Raw genomic sequence first — 20,368 nt, 5'->3', positions numbered from 1 at the left:
GGTAATAACTGGTTGAAATTAAAGCAAAAACAGACATTCTTGATTTGGAGTCAACATACAGAGGAATTATGTCATATCATAGATTTATTTAGGCAACAATTTTGTGGATCACATAGAAGTTGCTAGGGATACAAAGATGATTAAGGCATAATCCTGTCCTAGAGGATATAATATTCTAGTGAGAACGTAGAAATTCAGACATTGATGCAGTGTCGTGAGAGCTATGATACATGCAAAGATCACAGTAGAAGATGCAATGCTTAACCAGTTGTGAGTAACAGAAACCACAACTCAAGGTGGTTTAAACAATTCAGGGAATTTACTGATCATGTGCAGGTATATCTGAAGCTCACAGAAGCAGATGAGGCTTGCTACGGAGACTCAAGTGAGCCTTCTTCCTTCCCCTGTTTTCCTCTTTTTCCTCAATGCTTTCTGCAGATCAGCTTTATTCTAATGCTGGCTCCCTTTAAAGTTGTGCAGTGACTACCCCCAGAAAGAGAGCTGCTGTCCTCCAACCATCAAACTAAAGTCCTAATGTTCATTCTGACTAGATCAACTTTGATCTCATGTAACCCCTTCACTGGTTTGGGGAAAGTTCAATTGAGAGGGGAGGTGAAAGCAAAATTTAGAACTTTCAAAGTATTTAGTACATCCTTGAAAATTGGTGTTAGTCTTATTTGGCTTTATTATTTCTAATTAGATTATTTAAATTTATTATTTCTAATTGGATTTTTCTTAATATAATGAAAATCAGGAATTCTTAATGGTCTGAAGTAAACTCAGAAGAGGATCCTAGTTCAGTGATTTTCTTCTGAAGTTTTGGAAACCTAGAAATTTCCTGTTTTTCTTCCTTTGGAAATCTTTGACTTTGTACTCACTTGATTGCAGAAATTAAGAACCCGACATACTGTCTTTTCTCTGTTACTTCTTCCCTTGTAACTGGGGCAGTAGGGTGGGTTTTGTTTTTTTTTTAAAGATTTTATTTATTTATTCAACAGAGAGAGAGACAGCCAGCGAGAGAGGGAACACAAGCAGGGGGAGTGGGAGAGGAAGAAGCAGGCTCATAGCGGAGGAGCCTGATGTGGGGCTTGATCCCGTAACACCGGGATCACGCCCTGAGCCGAAGGCAGACATTTAACCGCTTTGCCACCCAGGCGCCCCAGTAGGGTGGGGTTTTGACACAGGGTTCAAATGGTTCACGGCTAGGCTACTTTAAGTCTCAGCTACATTTAGAGTAGGAAAATGCCAAGGCAAGAAATGGCAGGACTTGACATAATGACCTGATACGATTTGAGCTTAACTTAGGAAACCTGTTTCTTACTTTGCTATCAATATACTTTTAGTTAGGCTATTCATAGTATATAATGCTTTAAAAACTGAATTAGTAATGCACAGCTACTTTCATTAGGATGTAAGTCCTTCCATTTGTTCTTTCTGCACGGTCTCTGGTTCACCACATTTGCATTCACTGCAGTTGTGTTTTTCTCTATCACAAGTGTTCTTTCAGGAGCCAGAGCATGTGACACGGCTATAGGATTGCTAGATCTTATTTTGAAGAATTTGGGCAAGAAGGGAGTAGGAGAGCGATTATTTACTAATAGTCCGACCAGGCTAAATAGAATCCCATTCTGCATCCCAGTGCAGTTGGAGCAAGGCCCTTGAATCCAAGAGAAGCCTGTGTATGTGGGCCATCTGGTAATCCAGTACTGCTGGAGGGTAGGCCTCTCAGCTCAGGAGCCTGGGGAGGTATGTTTGACACTCCTGGTGTATAAGGGTTCCTGCCCTAACTTAAAAAAGAATTACTTCCTTGTGCTCAAATTGTATTAAGTGTTATTTGGTAGTAAAAGAACAAAGCCATGTTATGTTTTCTAGTGAATTATATGATGATTATGTCCAAGGCATAATATTAAAAGCAAATGCTGCTATAGCCCTTACTCTGTACCAGGCACTGTTCTAAGCATTTTACATATATTAGCCCATTTAACTTTTCCAACAGCCGTATGAGATGGTTATGATTATTTTTGTCCCCATTTTGCAGAGGAAGAAATTGGCACAGAAAGGTCAAGTAAATTGCTCAAGCTCACACAGCTTATGAGGGACAGAGATAGTATTTGAATCTAGATAGTCTGGGATCAGCGTTCACGCTTTTAATCACTGTACTTTTGTCAAGATTGAAAATGTAATTAAATATAACATCAGTAACATTATTTATTATGTTTTGAAACAAGTTGACCTTTTGAAACTTACCCTACTGAATATTCAACATGCTTGTTTTTTATTCTAGGAGAAGACTTCGCAGTTGTACAGCAAGAAATTATTATGATGAAAGACTGTAAACACCCAAATATTGTTGCTTATTTTGGAAGCTATCTCAGGTACATTTTTTCCCATCACCTAATACATTTAACAAAATAAAATTAGCTCTAATCGCATGTTTTGTAATTTTCTTCATGCTTTGAAGATACAGAATACTTTCAGTGAATGAAATTTTTATTTCTGACCTGTTTATGTTAATTCTGTGACCAATATTGTAGTCTGTGATTTTTATCTTGTACTCTTGGGAATTCTGGATGTGGTTTCAGTGAGGAGGCTGACGAGTAAAAATTGACCTCCACGGTTACTCTTCCTGTGGTAGACTAGAGATCTAACCATGCCATCACACTGCCCCTTATTTCTGGACTTGGGTGGATTTAGAAAGTCAGGAGCACCTCTAACGGCTAGGGTTTTAGTGGAGACTTTTTCCTCCTTTTGTGCTTCTGGCCTCCAGGTACTGCGTCATCCCTTCCCTTCATTTTGTCCAAAGGACTAGGAACTGTAATTATTTCACTGATTCTTACTTTCCCAGATCGTAAAGTAAACTTAGACCGTGAATTTGCGGCCTCTTTGGTTTGGCAGGACCACGCCGGGTTCCCCAGGTCATAGTCCATAGGGGATGACCTCGAGGTCAAATCCTGTTTTTCCATTCACTTCTGTGTGCAGTTATAGCTGAATGCTGTGACCTAGTTGTTTTTAAGGTTCCTCCCCAAAGGAGGATTGGAAAATGTTTTCTTATGTATTAAAAAAAACTCTTCAACATTTTATTCTGCTTTACTGTGAGATATATAAGGAAGTAGCTTATTGCAGCTTCCATTGTCCTGTGATCCAGGTATAAAAAACCCCACTTCTGTCCTGATGCAGTCACAGCGTATATGGAAAAGACAGGGCAGTTCTGCTCTCTCTTCTACCCAGCTCGCAAAAAGCCAACCAGAACAACTCTTCTTGATTCTAACCACCCTTGAACAGTTTTGATTGCCCCACCTTCATTAAGATTGAAGAGTGGGTTTAATGGAGACTTCAGTTAACATAGGGACAGGAACTACTCCCAGGTCAATGACTGTTAACACATTTTGAATGGGTTCTATAACAGCCAATTTAAAACCACTTTAATGGTGAGTGGTTCAAACAGTTACCTTACACAGTTTCTGCATCAGTCTTTATTTTATGGACAGACCCAGCACAAGCAATTTTACTGTATTAGGTCAAAGAAACAGTCTCTCTCTTTCTCTCTTTTTTTTATTTACAAAGATTTTATGTATTAGAGAGAGAGAGAGTGGGAGAGACAGGGGAGAGAGAATCTGAAGCAAACTCTGTGCTGAGCAGATCCCAGCACAAGGCTTGACCCCTTGCGAGATCATGACCTGAGCCAAAACCAAAAGGTGGGTGCTCAACCGACTGAGTCACCCACCCAGGTGCCCCAGAAACAGTCTTTAAAATCCGTGAAGTTTGTGATAAAAATAATCGATTGTGCCAATGCATTAAAATCATCACTTCAAAGCAATTTTACTGGTACTGGTCCTAACAAAATGACCTACTTACACTCAATTGAGAAGCATCACGAAATGTTTTTCTCCCCCAAGGACAAACAGGTCTTTTATCTAAGAGTATTTCTCAAACATGGTCTGAGTCTTCTGAAACTATGGGACCATTCAAAGCTTAACCTATTATTCCGGGATAGCCTCATCCATTTATATGTTAACCTTGGTCTTTTTGCCATTGAGACAATAGCATATTCGGTAGTTAAGAGCTTGAGTACTGAGTCAGATTGTTTGGGTTGGTTGAGTCATGACTCCATCATTTATTAACTGAATGACTTGTAGCAAATTACTTAAACACTCTGACCCTCCATTTCCTCATCTATAAAATGGGGATAGTCATAGATACATGACATGATAACTATGAAGATAATGAGTAAATACATATAAAGTGTTAAGAACAGTGGTTAAAATATAATGCTTCATAAATACTAACCCCTATTACTACTACTTTTGCTACTATTACTATTTCTGCTTCTTAACTATTTTTAAGTGTTATCATATTAGTATCTCATTTGATCTTTTCAACAACACTGATACTACTCTGGTAGATACTATTTCCATTTTATAAATAAGATGCTTGATCAAGTGTTTATAGTCCAATTTCAAGTTACTGACAGATTCGAGTTCTAGTTTTTTCTGTACTATTGTGCTCATGGATCATATGACTTTTGACTTAGTCTTTCTCTTACTTGCCAAAGAGCTGGAAATAAACTGCCCCTGCCCCCCCACCCCCCACCCCCGGAAAAAACCCCTAACACTAAACTAAAACTGGACATTTGTCTGGGTTACTTAGGCGAGTCTTCCTACACAAGTTCGGCAGCAAAAAGTTTGTTCTTGTTACCCACTAAAATGTGAATTCCTCTTGAGTTTATATCCATTTTTGTTGATACATCTTGGTTTTGGCTTGGAGCAAAATAGTGCAACTCTTTAGTGACACACCCATTAACTTTTACTTCTAGACATGCTACGAGAGAGCCAATTAAGTTATGCTTAACAAAAATTGTATTTACTTCTAGATTTCAGGAAATGTATTCTGACTATATTCTGAATATCCTTTTTAAAGTAAACTTTTTATTGGAGCATAATGTACATACAGAAAATACACAATTTATGTTTTATGTATAGCTAGATGAATTTTTTAAAGGGTACTTTTAATCCAAATATAAGAATATGCAGAGCAAAATTGCCCAGAAACCAAAGTAAAACAGACAGAATGAGAGTCATTTTTTCAACAGAGCTATCTGTGGTAGTTTGGAGTTGCGTGATCTAACATAAGAAATCCTGGTTAAATAGATGATTTTATTCTGTAACTGGCATAGCTGATAAAAGTGATAGGAAAGCAAACAATAGTATAACAGAGTAGCAATTAATCCTCTCTCTAGCTCTTCTTTTCTGTAGAGATTCTTCCCTTGTTTCCTAATTAAAGTCCAGACTCAGCCAAATTTAGAGTATGGAATACTAATGATTAGACTTGCAAGGTGTTAGAGCTGGAAGGAACTAAGTAAGGGGTCTTGTCACCAGGCCCATGCTTTTTACTGATGAGAAAATGGGGTGCTGGGTCAGTGACTTCTTTTTTTTTTTAAAGATTTTATTTATTTATTTGACAGAGACAGACAGCCAGCGAGAGAGGGAACACAGGCAGGGGGAGGGGGAGAGGAAGAAGCAGGCTCATAGCGGAGGAGCCTGAGGTGGGGCTCGATCCCATAACGCCGGGATCACGCCCTGAGCCGAAGGCAGACGCTTAACCGCTGTGCCACCCAGGCGCCCCATGGGTCAATGACTTCTTTAAAGGTCATCCAAAGATGGATGGATCTAAACCAGGCCCTGCAGATCCCTGGTTGGCTGTCTTTTTGGTGTACTTCCCAGCCTGGGAAGGCCAGATTTCATCTCAAAGGGAACATGGTTTCTTGGATTCCTTCTCATTACCAAATGATTTTACAAAAGACAATGAGCTTATTTTTTTGAACTTGATATAAACCCCCTAAAATATATACTGTTCTTAGCAACTTTCTTCCTTCTTATGGCCATTATAGCCTGTTACAACAAATTAAGACAAAAGAATCGAGGAAATTGAGTTAATGTGGTTTTACCATTAATACATCTCCCCTTCAGGAACTCAGACTTACTCTATGAATTTCATGAATAGATGACCAGCATATAATTAAGTTCAGAAGCCTCTTTTATAATAATGGAGCTATGCTCATTTCCTGAAGAAGTACTGAAACTGAGCTCCTGAAAAACAGAATGCCTTGTGTTAACTTTTTTTTTTTTTTTTTAAGATTTTATTTATTTGTCAGAGAGAGAGAGAGAGAGCACAAGCAGGGGGAGTGGCAGGCAGAAGGAGAAGCAGGCTTCCCACTGAGCAGGAAGCCTGATATAGGACTCAATCCCAGGACCCTGGGATCAAGCCAAAGGCAGACGCTTAACCGACCAAGCCACCCAGGCGTCCCCACTAGTGTTATTCTTAATAGGGCATTCCCTACTCCTCTCTTCAATATCATTAAAAGCCTATTGTCTTTTAAATGCTTAAGTACCTATACTGTACAAGAAGGACTGAATGGACAAAATTTCTCTCTGAAGTTTACAGAAGTAAATAGTCTTGGTTTGATTTATATTTTTTCTGTAGATTTGTGTGTATTTATAAAACAACAGATTTAAATCATCATAGACCTATTCTTTATTCCCAGTAGACCTTAACTATTGCTTCTTTTAAGTGAATAATGACTCTTCAGGTTCCTTCTAAGCATTCCTAGCCCAACATATCCTTTCAGAACAAATTAAGAAAATTGAGACAATTCTCTCCAGTTTGAACTCTTAAAGCTGCAGTTGAAAAACAACAAATGCTTCTCAAAAAATAAGCCAATAGATCAGAACCGTACGGTAAAAAACTTCATTTGGATCAGATATTTTATTATTATTATATTTAAAGATTTTATTCATTTGAGAGAGACAGAGCACAAGCAGGGGAAAAGGCAGAAGGAGAGGGAAAGGCAGGTCCCCACTGAGCTGGCAGCCCAACATGGGGCTTGATCCCAGGACCCTGGGATCATGACCTGAGCTGAAGGCAGACGTTCAACCATCTGAGGGACCCAGGTGCCCCTGGATCAGATATTTTAAACCTTTGAAATCAAGAGTACTAGTTAGGGTGAGCATAATTTATCTCCTAACATTTGTAAATCACCACCATTATTCACAAAGTGTTTTTACATTTCTCAGGATGTATAGAGTGCTGTATTGGTTTTTTGAGATGTAAAGACAGATAAAACACACCCCTTGCCTGTAAGGAGTTCATAATCTAATAGAAGAAATACACATGAACAAATAATTGCAACATAATATGCTGGGTGCCATAATAATTTCCATGTAAGATCCAAAGTGATGAAGATGGTAGAAAATCTAATTTTGTCAAAGTAAGGGAGTAGAAAATCGTAATGTCTGGCAAAGGAAATGTATGCATGAAAAAAAATCATGACGTTCTCAGGAGACAACTAATAGTTTCATTAGAGCTTAAAAGGAAAGGGTGTAGTTGCAGTAGGTAAGCCATGGAGATGTGGCCAAAAAGGAACCATTTATCCCTTAATTAGGACGTGTAGGTATTGAGCATACTCGCTAAAAATTTTAACACAGAGTGATATATTCTGTGGAGGAGGGACCTGGTGTGTAGGGGATTGAGAAAGGGAGTAAGTTCATTTTATTACAGTACATTTGTTATAGTAATCCAGGAAAGAGATGGTTGTGTCTTGAGTTACATAGAAACTGGGAGAAATTTTTTTCTAGAGCTAAAGGTGAGGCCGGAGAGGGAAAGAAACCACAGGATCTTAATAACTGGAAATGCTTTTTTGAGTGCTCACACTATGGAAATAAAAATTATAGTTAAGTTCACTTTAATTTACAACTAACTACCTGTTTTTAAAAAAGGAAACTTTTAATTTTGGAACATGTTAGATTTACATGAAAGTTGTAAAGATAGTACAAAGAGTTCTCAGTGTTCCCTAATGCTGACCTCTTATGTAACCATGGTATTTTTGTCAAAACGAAGAAATCAACTTTGGTACAATACCATTAGCCAAACTAAGATACTTCGTACTGATTTCACCAGTTTTCTACAGTGTTCCTGTTTTGTTATTAGTTTTTTGGTTATACTGCCACAAGCATCATTTGTTTCCTTCAAGTACAATGGGAGTCGTAGTAATAGCAGTTACTTCAAACCCGTATAAGATAGTTAGCAGTGTCCCTGGCCTCTACTGGATGCTGGTAGCACCTCCCCAGTTGTGACAACCCAAAATGTCTTCGACATTGCCAAGTATTCCTTGAGGGGCAAAATCACCCCCAGTTGAGAACCACTGCTTTAAGCAAAAAAATTGGTGGAACTCTCTTATGAGAATACCTCCTTATACTGGTATTGCTGGTGTGTTTCCTACAGAACAAATGTGTCTATGGAATAAGTAATTTGGGAAAGTAGTGAACGAAACAAAATTAAAGAAGTTATATTTCTTATTCCTTTCCCCTTTCCTATCTGTTCCCCTTTTTTAATCTCCTTCTTCCTCCTCCCCTTTCTCCACTTCCCAACTTTCTCCATCCCCATTCTTCCTTCCTTTCTGCTGTCTCCTCTCCTCACCTTTTCCTCCTTTCCTTCTGTCAGCTCCCCCTGCCTCACTGCAGGATTTCTTAGAGCCTTTAATATATCAGTGGCATTTTAATTTCCAAGAGAAGACTGTAGTACATGACATTTCTAAAACTGGTTTAACTGTACATTGATTTTTTTTATGGGAAGTATACTTCCCATAGGTTTGCTGTTCAGTCACCTATTCCTTGGAAATTAGTAGGTTGAACTGGGGGTTGTTAGGTATAATTATAGATAAATAGGTTACCTTATATCCCTGAATACAGAACTATCCCTCATTGTTAAAGGGGAAGCAGATAGATGAATTACCTATAACCTTTGGAAGGCAGTGGTTTTTGCATGTCTGTTTAAAAACGCACCGGGGCACCTGGGTGGGTCAGTTGAGCGTCGGACTCTTGATTTTGGCTCAGGTCATGATCTCGGGGGTTGTGAGATCGAGCCCTTTGTTGGGCTCCACACTCAGGGGAGTCTGCCTGAGATTCTTTTTCTCTCTCTCCCTTGCTCCTCCCCCTGCTCACACGCGCGTATGCTCACACATACACACACACACACTCTCTCTCTCTAAATAAATAAAATCTTTAAAAAATATAAAAATACACCAGAACATTTTAAATTCAGTTCACATTAAATAAGTTTATGCTATATTAAAACAACTAGCAGTTATTAAACTTTTTAATTTCACATTGATAGTTCTAGTTAGGAGTTGAATTATTTTGCTGAATATGGTGGAGTGGCTATTAGCAAATACTTTTGTTCACCAAGATAACCCACAGTTAAGTACTGGGATCAGGGGACTGCAGTGTGGGGCCATGGCTGGCCATCCCATCTCAGCAAGAATGATTTGGTATGCCGGTTTCTAGCAGACATTCTAGAGCTGCGGATTCTTGGTGATCTTGCTCACATTTTATTTTACTTTTTAAATTATGTTATATTTGGGCAAAATATGTAAATTCTGTATTGTTTAATTGGTTTAAAGTCTGATGTGTTAAAAAGTATGTTTTAGAAATTGTAAGATTGTCAGTTCAGTGAAATAGAATTAATATTAGAGTGTTAGTTCCTGTATGCTCTAGTAAGCATTCAACTAGAAGATTAAAGTGGTGAACTTCCCCCCTTTATTTATTTTTCTATTCCTTATAAGATAGAAAGACAACTTTACAAAATAAGAGAAAAGAATTCTAAAGAAATTTGATACCTTTAGTGATACCTCGAATATTTACCTCAGTGGTTGTTTCAATTCAGATACCTAGGGCCAAAGATTTTAGAAGGTACTGGCCTGCATAAAATGGGCCAATTGACTTGAGTCCTTTTCCTATTAGGCAGATGGCTTGGTGAATGACCAAAAGCAGATGTAGATTTGTCATCACAAGGGGGTCTTTCATGGAACAGATGGAAGTCCTTTTTCTGATAGACTCTGAATAGTCAACTTTTTTTGATAATAATACCAGACTTAATAGAATGTTATAAATTAAAAATATTTTAGGCATCTTAAAAAGTAAAGTATATATATAGTATATATTTTCTCAAATTCTGATTTTTTAAGTTTGAAAAGTTATTTTTCATAGAATGACTAGAAAATCACGTTTTTAAGCAGGATGGGAAAAGGGGATAGAACAGCATCAAGTGGAGGCTGATGTAATATTGAAATATGTAAGGAAGCAAAGAACTCATTTCCTGTGTCCATTTTCTCTACTGAGGAGAATCGTTTTCAAATTGGAAAGGGTAAGAAAAGCATTTATTAAGAAGGGATGGAAACACAACATAGGTGAGGAGATAATTATAGAACAGCTAGACACTTTTGAGTGAATCTAAGCTTTTAGACTTAGATAAATTATATCTTATCATACTGAAAAGTTAGCAAATAGGATTGGTACCCACTATCAGTGAGTGTCTTTTGACAAATAGGAGAGGTACCAAAATATTAGCGATCATCAGTGACCAATTTGCAAAAGAAATGAAGAGGTGATTTCTACAAAGTAGACTGTTAAACTTGATGTCAGTCATCAGCCCCCAGTAGGATAAATTATTAATCAGATAATTAGTGAGCACTTAAAAGAAAGAAGTGGTGATTAGCGTGATTTTAGTAAGAAGTCATGTCAGTCAATCCCATCTCCTTGTTTTGTTTTCTTGAAAAAGAGAATGCCAGTTTTTTTTCAAAGTAAACAGTATTTTTTTAATAAAAATTTTTTATTATGTTAGGCACCATACAGTAGTACATCCCTAGTTTTTGATGTAAGGTTCCATGATTCATTATTTGCGTATAACACCCAGTGCACCATGCAATACGTGCCCTCCTTACTACCCATCACCAGCCTATCCCATTCCCCCACCCCCCTCCCCTCTGAAGCCCTCAGTTTGTTTCCCAGAGTCCATAGTCTCTCATGCTTCATTCCCCCTTCTGTTTACCCCCCCTTCTTCTTCCCTTTCTTCTCTTACCGATCTTCCTACTTCTTATGTTCCATAAATGAGTGAAACCATATGATAATTGTCTTTCTCTGCTTGACTTATTTCGCTTAGCATTATCTCCTCCAGTCCCGTCCATGTTGCTGCAAATGTTGTAAAATCGTTCTTTTTGATGCCTGAGTAATATTCCATTGTAGATATGGACCACATCTTCTTAAAATGCCAGTTTTATTTATATATATCTTCGTTCAGTTCCAGGAGCAACTTAGGTGACTTACATAAATGTACTGCAAGATGAATTATAACAAAAGAAGTAGAAAACAGCATACGTTTATTGGGTTTGTGTTCTGGGTCCTGTACTAAGCAGTTTACATGTTATTTCATTTTATCCTGAGCAGACCCCAAAACAGCCATCCCCCCAGTTTTTATAAGATATGTGAGGAAGTCCCCAGTACCTGTTCCTGAAGCACCCGGGACAGGTATTTTACATGAAAGATTCATTTGGGGCAGATGTGAAAATATTTTAGAGCAGTGGTTCCCAAACATTTTGGTATTAGAACCCTTTTATTTTACACTCTTAGAAATTATCGAGTACCACAAAGAGCTTTTGTTTATGTGGGTTATATCTATTGATATTTACTATATTAGAGAATAAAACTTCAGAAAATTTTGGAGAAGGAATACTTAAGCACATATTGCAGTAGCTGTCAGAGGGATGACATCATCATCACTTTGTCTAGCTTCTGGAAAATTCTTCTGGATTCTCAAGAGAGTACAAAGGGAAAATAGCTTTTTAGTGTTATTATGAAAACGTTTTGACCTTGCTGCCCCCCTGAAAGACTCCCTGAAAGGCTTCCCCTCAGGAGCCCCCAGACCACACTTTGAGAATCCCTGTTCTTCGAGGAAGGATCCAGCTAACCTAGAAAGAACAGGCTGTGGTATCCTGCATCTACACATATCAAGCTGGAGCCAAAGCAGCATTCCCAAATTTATTGGTTGGTGGACTTGCCAGTCTTACACCTCAGTTTAAGCAAAGGCAGAGAGAGAGGTGCCAAATGGTAATTGTAAGCAATCTATACAGAGTAGCATTTATGTCATCAGTGAAAAAAATATTTCTAACATTCCTTAAGCTCATTAGTACAATCACTCATACAGATCAAAATAGCTTAAAAGCAAAGCCCTTGTAGTAGCTGCCTCTGGAAGGTAGACTTCCGCTCAGGGTCTTTCAATCAGCCACTTCTGGAGTGTGTGGGTAGGAGCACAGAGGGGTGTTTCCAATTAGAAATGTGTGTCACACTGTCTGTGCTCAGGTATTTTAAGGAAAACAATTGGAGAGCTAATAAGATATATGTCAGAAACAAAGTATGTGAATCAAGACTTTTTTTTGTTTTTAAATAATGAGATTTAACAAATGAGGATGAAGTTCTCTGCATATTTTTAATTAACCAGGTAAATGTGGAGCTGGAGAAAATCATCTGACTACTTTTTACACAAGAAAAGATCCAGAGATTTTAGTTAACTTCAGCCTTGCCAACCAGCAGTTTTTAGAGCAGTTGCTGAGAACCTGAAGATAGCCTTTAGCCAAGTGAATAGAAATATAAGTGTTCAAATAAAGGAGATAATTGTTAGATTCTCTGGGGTAGTTAGACTTCTCCCTCTGTAGCAATCACCAGTCATAAATGCCTTCATTCTTTTGGATAAGGCCACACATCTGCCAGCACCTGGCATCCATTCTCAGAGTTCTCAAAAGCAGGCCACGGGGCCGCTAGCTCATACTGTAACATACTGTCATGCCTTGGTTTCGTTGGTGTGTGGACCACCTGGGAATTTTAGATACTAAAGCGACTTCAGATTTCTTCCAGTCTTCTTGATATTCAGCTTTGCCTCTAGAATCACAGTATTTTTTCACTCTGTACTCCAAGTTTGCTGACCTTTGTGCTCAGATACTTGTGTTCCCTTGTTACATGCTGCATTGTCCCATCACATTCACCCAGGTCAGCTCACCTCTTAGGTCTGGTTAATCTCACCACCACCACCATGTGTGACTTACTCCTGATAACAGCTGCATTGTTTATGCAACACTTAGAACAATACTTGATTCTGGAGCCCGCGTTTTAAAAGACATTGACAATGTAGAGACTGTCCGGATGAAGATAACTAAACAGGAGTTTATAAACCAAGCATTATTTTACAGAGTGACCCAACCTGTTCTCGCTCCCTTTCCTGCCATTGTCTCAACTAGTCTGTGTTTCACTCACACTGAACCACCCACAATCTCTCAAGTGTGGCATCTTCTCTCAAATTTTCATTCTCTGCTCAGCCCCCTTCCCTGTCTCTATGATGAATTTCTACTTTAACTTCAAGACCCAAGTCAAATAATATCTCTTCCTTCGTAATTTCCCTTGACTTTCCTAGGTATTCTTACCTCTGGGTTCTCATAGAACTTTATACATGTCTGGATTATGTATTTAATCAAATTATAATCTAATCCAGGAGTCTTTTCTGTAAAAGACTGTATGGTAAATATTTTAGGCTTTGTCTGTTTCTGTCACAGTTACTCAAAAGTAGCCATAAATGAGTGTGACTGTGTTTCAGTAAAACTTTATATGGACACTAAAATTTAAATTTCATGTGATTGTCATGTCAAGAAGTAGTCTTCTTTTGATTTTTGCCCCCCAACCATTTCAAAATATAAAAACCATTCTTCGTTTCTGATCAGTACAAATCAGGCAGCAAGCTAGATTTGGCCCACTGGCTATGGTTTGCTGACTCTTGATCTAATCCATATGTTTTTTCTTTCAGTCACTGTTGCATTCATTCATTTATGAAATATTCGTTTGCTGGCTCTTCTAGTTCCTGTGAATGCAGTGGTGAGAAAGAGACATAGTAAGGCAGAATCTTCTGCATTTGATTAAACTTACTGAGTTCAGACTTCCTATTCCATTTCTGTCCCCTAAGAATAGTATATTTCCTGGTACATTTTGAGATGAAGTAATGAAGATTGAAGATTGAACAGGAATAAGCCATTAAGTCTTTGCTAATCATTTCTCCTCTGACTGTGATTATGGTATCTTAAGTGAGTGTGAGAGAGAAATGCTATCTAAACACAGTGATAAATTTTAACAGATTATTTTGGAAAGAACTTTGTTGAATAGATGCGAGGATAAAGTATACATTTTGTCTGTTTTGTTGATGACAGCACTATTAAAGTGATATGCTTTGAGATTTATTAGCATTCTGTAATGAATTTTCTACATAGTTTTTGGTATGAATGTTTTAATTAACATTTAACTTTTATAATACTATCTTGGGGTAGATGGGTAAGCTATAGGGGAGGGGAAGCTTTTAACTAAAGGGAAATTTCCTCTCATTTGGATGTACCTGATGACATTTTTATATCCTACAAATGGTGTATTTTTAAGGATTAAAACCTTGGGTTGAGTATAATAACATATTAAGTCATTCTTTTACGCATAGAGATTAACTAGCTTTTTTCTTACTTAGCACTTTGCATGTATGTGGTTTTTCAAGGTTATAGGATACAACCTTAAAATACTTGTTACCTCATATAATTTTAATCCTAACAGTGTGATACATGCTTATTTTCTCTTTATAGGAGAGATAAACTTTGGATTTGCATGGAGTTTTGTGGAGGTGGTTCTTTACAGGATATTTATCATGGTAAGACAAAAGTTATGTTTTATACACATTCAGTAGAATTTCTTAAAGTATAATTATTTACTATATTAAAGCATTAATGTTGTTTTGAGGAAAGTATGTTTTATTACTGTTTAGATAATATAAAAGAATTTAAGATCCATACGGATGAAAGGAGCACTTGCATTGTAAGTTGCAGAATTATGTGCAGTTGAATTATTTGCTAATTGTAAAGAAGACATATTATATATAGTTCAAAATTTCAAACTCAGGTTTGAAGAAACATGTAAAGGCCTTGATGGTTAACACTAAGCCAAAAGAATATCCAATTAATACATGAATAGTATTAATATAAAGATAACTGATTTTTGTTCTCATGTATTTAAGAAGCATCAGTTAAATTGTTTACTTTTTTAAATACTAGATTCTGGGGAGTTAAAAATTATTAAAGCTTTTTTAATTGAGATTTCAGTGGAGTATGTAAGAAAGATGTATGAAGTACAGTAACAGTGTATACGGTTTTTTCTCTCTCTTCCTGTCCCATCCTGGTTCTGTGAGTGGGTTATTGTCACGAACTGCAGAGTAGGTTTATTCTTTTACGGAGCTGTGCTTTTTGATTAATGTAAAATAAAATACTATTTTATAAGTCATATGTCAATTTTACGAGAAAATATTTTGGGAAATTTTTTTATTTTTCTTGATATGGGATTTGTGCTCAGGTTTTCCCATTAGGGCCTCCTAAGTAGTTTTGGGGTTGATTGTAATAAAGCAGATGTTAAAAGACTATTTGGGTAGGAATTTTACTGCCTCTATTTCACTTCACTTTACTGTATCTTCTTGGTGTAGATTTTACTTACCATAAAGATTAATGTAATAGCATTTTAAAGTACTACTAACTACAGCTGGAATGGGAAAAAGGAAGTGATAGATTTTCTGGAATTGTTTTCAAAGGCTAATGAAGAAAATGGGTTTTTAATTGGTCTTTAAAAGATACGTACACTCTAGGTAGAAAGAAGAGGTAGAAGTACATCCTAGGAGATGAAACAGCAGTACAGTGACATGCAGGTGTGACGTGTGAGGTCACTGTCATTGGTGTAGGGTCTCTATTTGGGGAATAGGGTCAGATACGGAGAACCTGGAAAGCCAGGTGGAAGAACATGAGAACATTTCTGCTTTTGAAAAGTTATTTCTTTTCTGAGAATATTTTTTTATTATGTATGGCTGTTCTTTATATTTCAGAATTTTTTTATTAATGACATTTTGATTTCAAAGGTTCAGTGAAACTTGAGAAATACTTGGCATTATTTTGTGTTGCAGGACATAGTGTTTCTGCAAGCTATTCAAAATTCAAAAAGCTATTTCCCTTTTTTTTTTTGTCTTAATTTGGACTAATTTGCCTACAATTTTTTTTTTCATACTTATTCATTTAATTTCCTTCGTCCTGAAGTTCTTTCAGCTGGGTCTTCCAGGGGAGCAAGCTCAGTCTTTGACCCTCACTCTTCAATCATAGTTTAAGTGGGGCATAGACAGATATTTTCTGTCAGCATTTTGAAGATATTAGACCACTGTCTTTTACCTTCTATAGTTGTTGGTATCTTCTGTCACTCTAACTACGTATTAATCCTTTTCAGGTGATCTTCCTTTCTAATTGACTTTAAGATTTTTTTTCCTCTTAATTTCTGGTGTTTTTAGTATCTAAACATGGATTTACATTTACTTTTCTTGCTTACGACTTAAAGTGCTTACCAGAGAGGATTTAGTTTATTCATCAAGCCTGGACAGTTATCAGTTATTATCTCTTCAGATCTTTTCTACCCCAGTCTCTCTGATCTCTCTGTTTAGAATGTCAGCTAGATAGACATTAGACCTTCTCTGTGTCTCTTAAACTCAGCTGTATATTTTGCACTTTTTAATCCCTCTGTACAGCACTGAGGATACTCAGAACCATCTTATAGTTAACTGATTTTACAGCTGTAGTTAGTACAGCTGTTTTAATTTTTGGTGACTGTATTTTTTCATTTCTAAAAAGTATTTGATTCTATTTCAAGCCTCCCTTCATTTTATATTTGTGTCTTATTCTCTTGTAATTTTTCATTCCTTCTTTTACATCTTTAGTTTTTTAAGCATACCTTTCTTCAGTCTTTCTCAGATTTTGAAGTAATTCCATCAGATATATATATATATATATATATATGCTTGCTCTTAGGTATCTGGTTCTGCTTTCTTCATGAAGAAGCAAGAAGACGAGTTTAGTTACAGAAATCATTTTATCATGATTGTTGACATTCCATTTCAATCAAATGTTGGAAATAACAAAGTAATATGAATTTCTTAATACTGATTTATTTATACTGCTCAGCAAGTGGGTCAGTGGAAGAAACAATAATTTTGCAACACCCTGGATATTCTCAAACATACATACAAGGGATTTACATGCTTATACAAAACTCTAGTCTCTGTTCACTCCAGACTGCATCCTGATTTCCACCAAATGACCTCCTCGTGGCGATGTGTATACTCTTCTTTGGCTAGTCTGTAGTGCTGTCTACTTGCACAGCCACATAAGACAGATACTTCCAGTTTCTTTCTGTGTTTCTCTTTCTCTTCTCTCTTTTATCACATTGTCATTCTGTGGGAGTAGTGTACTAACTTGGGTTACCTCATCTAGTGAAAGAGAAGTTCTTCTTTTCTAATAGCCCTAATGCTTGTGGGATTTTGCTTTTTTATAGGTGTATGCAAAGCATATTTTGATCTGTCATGCAAAATATGCAAAGCCTGCTTTTTTCTTTGTTGTTTCTCCTTTTTTTTATTTCTGCTTTCTAAAGTATCATTAAACCAATTTTTATATTTTGTTTTACTGTTCTTAATGCCATCACTCCATACGATTTTTTAAAAATTTAAATCTTCTTACAAGAGGGAACTGTATTAGTTGTCTTGTTGCTATATAACAAATGATCCCAAAATTTAGCAGCTTAAAATAACAAATATTATGTCCCAGTTTCTGAGGGTCAAGAATTCAGGAATGGCTTAGTTGGGTAATTCTAGCTCAAGTTCTCTCATGAAGTTACAGTCTGGCTGTTGGCTGGGACTGCAGTCCTCTGCAGGCTTAAGTAGGGCTCGAGAATTCACTTTCACTTTAATTCACTTAACATGGCTGTTGGCAGAAAGCTTCAGGTCCTTGATGGCTGTTGGCAGGTCTCAGTTTTTTACTCTGTGGATCTAGCCGTAGGACAGCTTGAGTGTCTTCACGAAATGGCAGCTGGCTTCCCCAGACATGCCCTCTCAGAGAGCAAGGAAGAAGCCACAAAGCCTTTGATGATGTAGTGGGAGAAGTTTCCGCCATATCTTGTTCTTTAGAACAAGTCGTTTCTGTCTAGCCCATACTCAGGAAGGGAATTAAGTTCCAACACTTGAGGTGGAAACTATCAAAGCATTCGTGGACATGTTTTGAATTATCACAGGTGTGGGGGGGGGGATACGTTTTGAATTTATACTTTTTCATGAGTTTCTTCTCTCCTTTTGTTTACTTTTTCTTTGAAGAACTAACATTGGAACCTTTCATTGTCCCAATATAATGCATTTTTTCCTCTATTTTCCATTGAACATTTTTCTTTCTGTTTAATATTGTTCTTTAACAGTTTTCTACATTCTGTTGTGTCATTTCTGGGGAATTGCTTTTCATCTACTTACTTTTTTCTTCANNAGGAATTCCATATGGCTTTTGAGAGTGGGTCCTTCCACAGCGGTGGTAGTCTAGGTCGTGGTGGTGTTTTTTCCAAGACCTCGGTGTATCCAATATATTTGAATCCTAAACCTGAGTGAAGAAGAGGCCTGTGGTGACAGAATCCAGAAGATATTTTCCCCTATCCAGATCCTAGGCCATGACACAAAATCCCCAGTCTTCTCTTTGTCCTTGTCTGCCCTTTTAAGATGAGGGTGTAGCCCTTTGAAGGTTCTGGTTTTATGGGCATATTTGTTTTAACTCTTCCTCTACAGATCAATGGCCTTTTCTTCTGTTTCCCATGTAGGGGATAAAACTAAAGCCCCAGCTTACTAAGATTGGCCTTTCCCTTAGAGACAGCTAGAATCTAATTTCACATTTTTACCATTCTGATTTTCATTTCCCCTTTTGTTTTTGGCTCCTGGGAAAGCCTCTTACTTTTTAACTTAGCTAGGAATTTAAAAGGTTATTTAAAATATTCTTTTCTGTCATTTCTAGGTGTTGTTTTCAGGGTTTTCAGGGTGTTTGCCATATTGTGGAAACAAAAATATAAAGGAGGCCCATCTTCTTGAATGAGAGGGGCTTATAAACCATAAGAATGAGTTATATGGCTTATCTTCAGACATTCAAACCCAGACTTGTCCTTAACAAAACTAAAGTGAAATAGATTTCTCTCTTTCACAATTGTAAAGTACCACAAATACCCCAAAGTAAACAGTTTTACAAAGAGGTTACTATCTAGCAAAAGACTCCATCATTGGAATTTAATTCACTTTTTAGAATTGTCTCAATAGTCTCTCCCACCTAATGTGGAGAGACTTTATTCTAAAGTGATTAGTAGGGAAAAAGAGAAAACTATTTAAATGTCTTCAGTAGTGGATAGATGCACACAGAGAAATATTATTTAAATATTATGATTGAGTTATATGTATTGATATGGAAAGTTGTCCATGGTAAGTGAAAAAAGCAGGTTTTAGAATTGTATGTGTAATATGATTACGTTCATATTCTTCTGTGAGATCTATACATACATTATTTAAAATGTGTCTCTATATAAAATTATCTGGTAGACTTTAGGCCAAACTATTGATATTGCCTATTATCGAGTAATAGTTTGGGTAAGGAAGAGACCTTTACTTTCCAGACTTGTCTATTGATTGGATTTTTATAGTGAACATATTAATTTTATAGCTATAAAGCAAATAATTTTAGGGGAAAAATATTGACTTAAAACCATCTGTAATGCAGGGTGCCTGGGTGGCTCAGTTAGTTAACCGACTTTTGATTTTGGCACAGGTCATGATCTCAGGGTTGTGAGATTGACCCCTGCTTCAGGCTCTGTGCCGGGTGTGGAGCCTGCTTAAGATTCTCCCTCTCCCTCCGCCCTTTTTAAAAAGAATTATTTATTTATTTGAGAGAAAGTGAGTGAGAAAGAGCACAAAGGGAGAGCAAGAAGCAGACTCCTTGCTGAGCAGGGAGCCTGACGTGGGGCTCAGTCCCAGGACCCTGGGATCATGACCTGAGCCAAAGGCAGTTACTTAACTGACTGAGTCACCCATGCACCCCTCTGCCCACCCCTCTTAAACAAACAAACAAACAGACAAAAAACCTAGCCTTAATACATGCATTACATATCAATTTTAGAAAAGCTTTAATAAAAAGTAGCTAAGCCTCTTGGCCATGATTTATTTCTTTTAACATTTAAAAGGTAATATTGATAGTGAGGTGCAAAAATGAAAATATAATTAATTTCAGAGACTATTTCAGTCTGTTATTCATTCCACAAACATTGATTTAGCAGCTTTCCCATCCAGGCACTGTTCTAAACACTGGGGATACAACAATGAGAAAATCAGTTTTAAAAAGTCCTGCCCTCGTGGAGCTTACATTGTAGTACAGTTGTTGAGGTGTATCAGGGCTATTGCGTAATGGAACTAGTAAAACTTCGTCATTTACTGAAAAACATGCTTTGACTAATTTCACTAATATAATTTTCTTCTCTTATAGTAACGGGACCTCTGTCAGAACTGCAAATTGCATATGTTAGCAGAGAAACACTACAGGTAAATGCAGTGCTAATTAAAAAGTACCATTCTTTATTAGATTTGGTGA

The 20,368-nt window shown here is 37.0% G+C and overlaps 1 protein-coding gene across 3 annotated transcripts in view; it reads left to right on the top strand.

The window, feature by feature from the left end:
* Nucleotides 1-20,368, top strand: part of MAP4K3 (mitogen-activated protein kinase kinase kinase kinase 3) — a 181,544-nt gene that overhangs the window by 93,015 nt on the left and 68,161 nt on the right. For all 3 annotated transcript variants that reach the window (XR_005832815.1, XM_040623136.1, XM_040623137.1), the window contains exons 3-5: nucleotides 2,285-2,375; nucleotides 14,495-14,559; nucleotides 20,264-20,319. Coding sequence is in view for 2 of the 3 variants with exons in the window: in XM_040623136.1 (XP_040479070.1) it covers nucleotides 2,285-2,375; nucleotides 14,495-14,559; nucleotides 20,264-20,319 (212 nt within the window). In the remaining variant the exon portion in view is untranslated. The remainder of the gene's footprint in view (nucleotides 1-2,284; nucleotides 2,376-14,494; nucleotides 14,560-20,263; nucleotides 20,320-20,368) is intronic.

Source organism: Ursus maritimus, unplaced genomic scaffold (genome assembly GCF_017311325.1).
Source record: "Ursus maritimus isolate PB19 unplaced genomic scaffold, ASM1731132v1 scaffold_6, whole genome shotgun sequence".
NCBI lineage: Eukaryota > Metazoa > Chordata > Mammalia > Carnivora > Ursidae > Ursus > Ursus maritimus.
The sequence above is the reverse complement of the archived record's forward strand: the minus strand, read 5'-3'. Positions and strand labels throughout refer to the sequence as shown.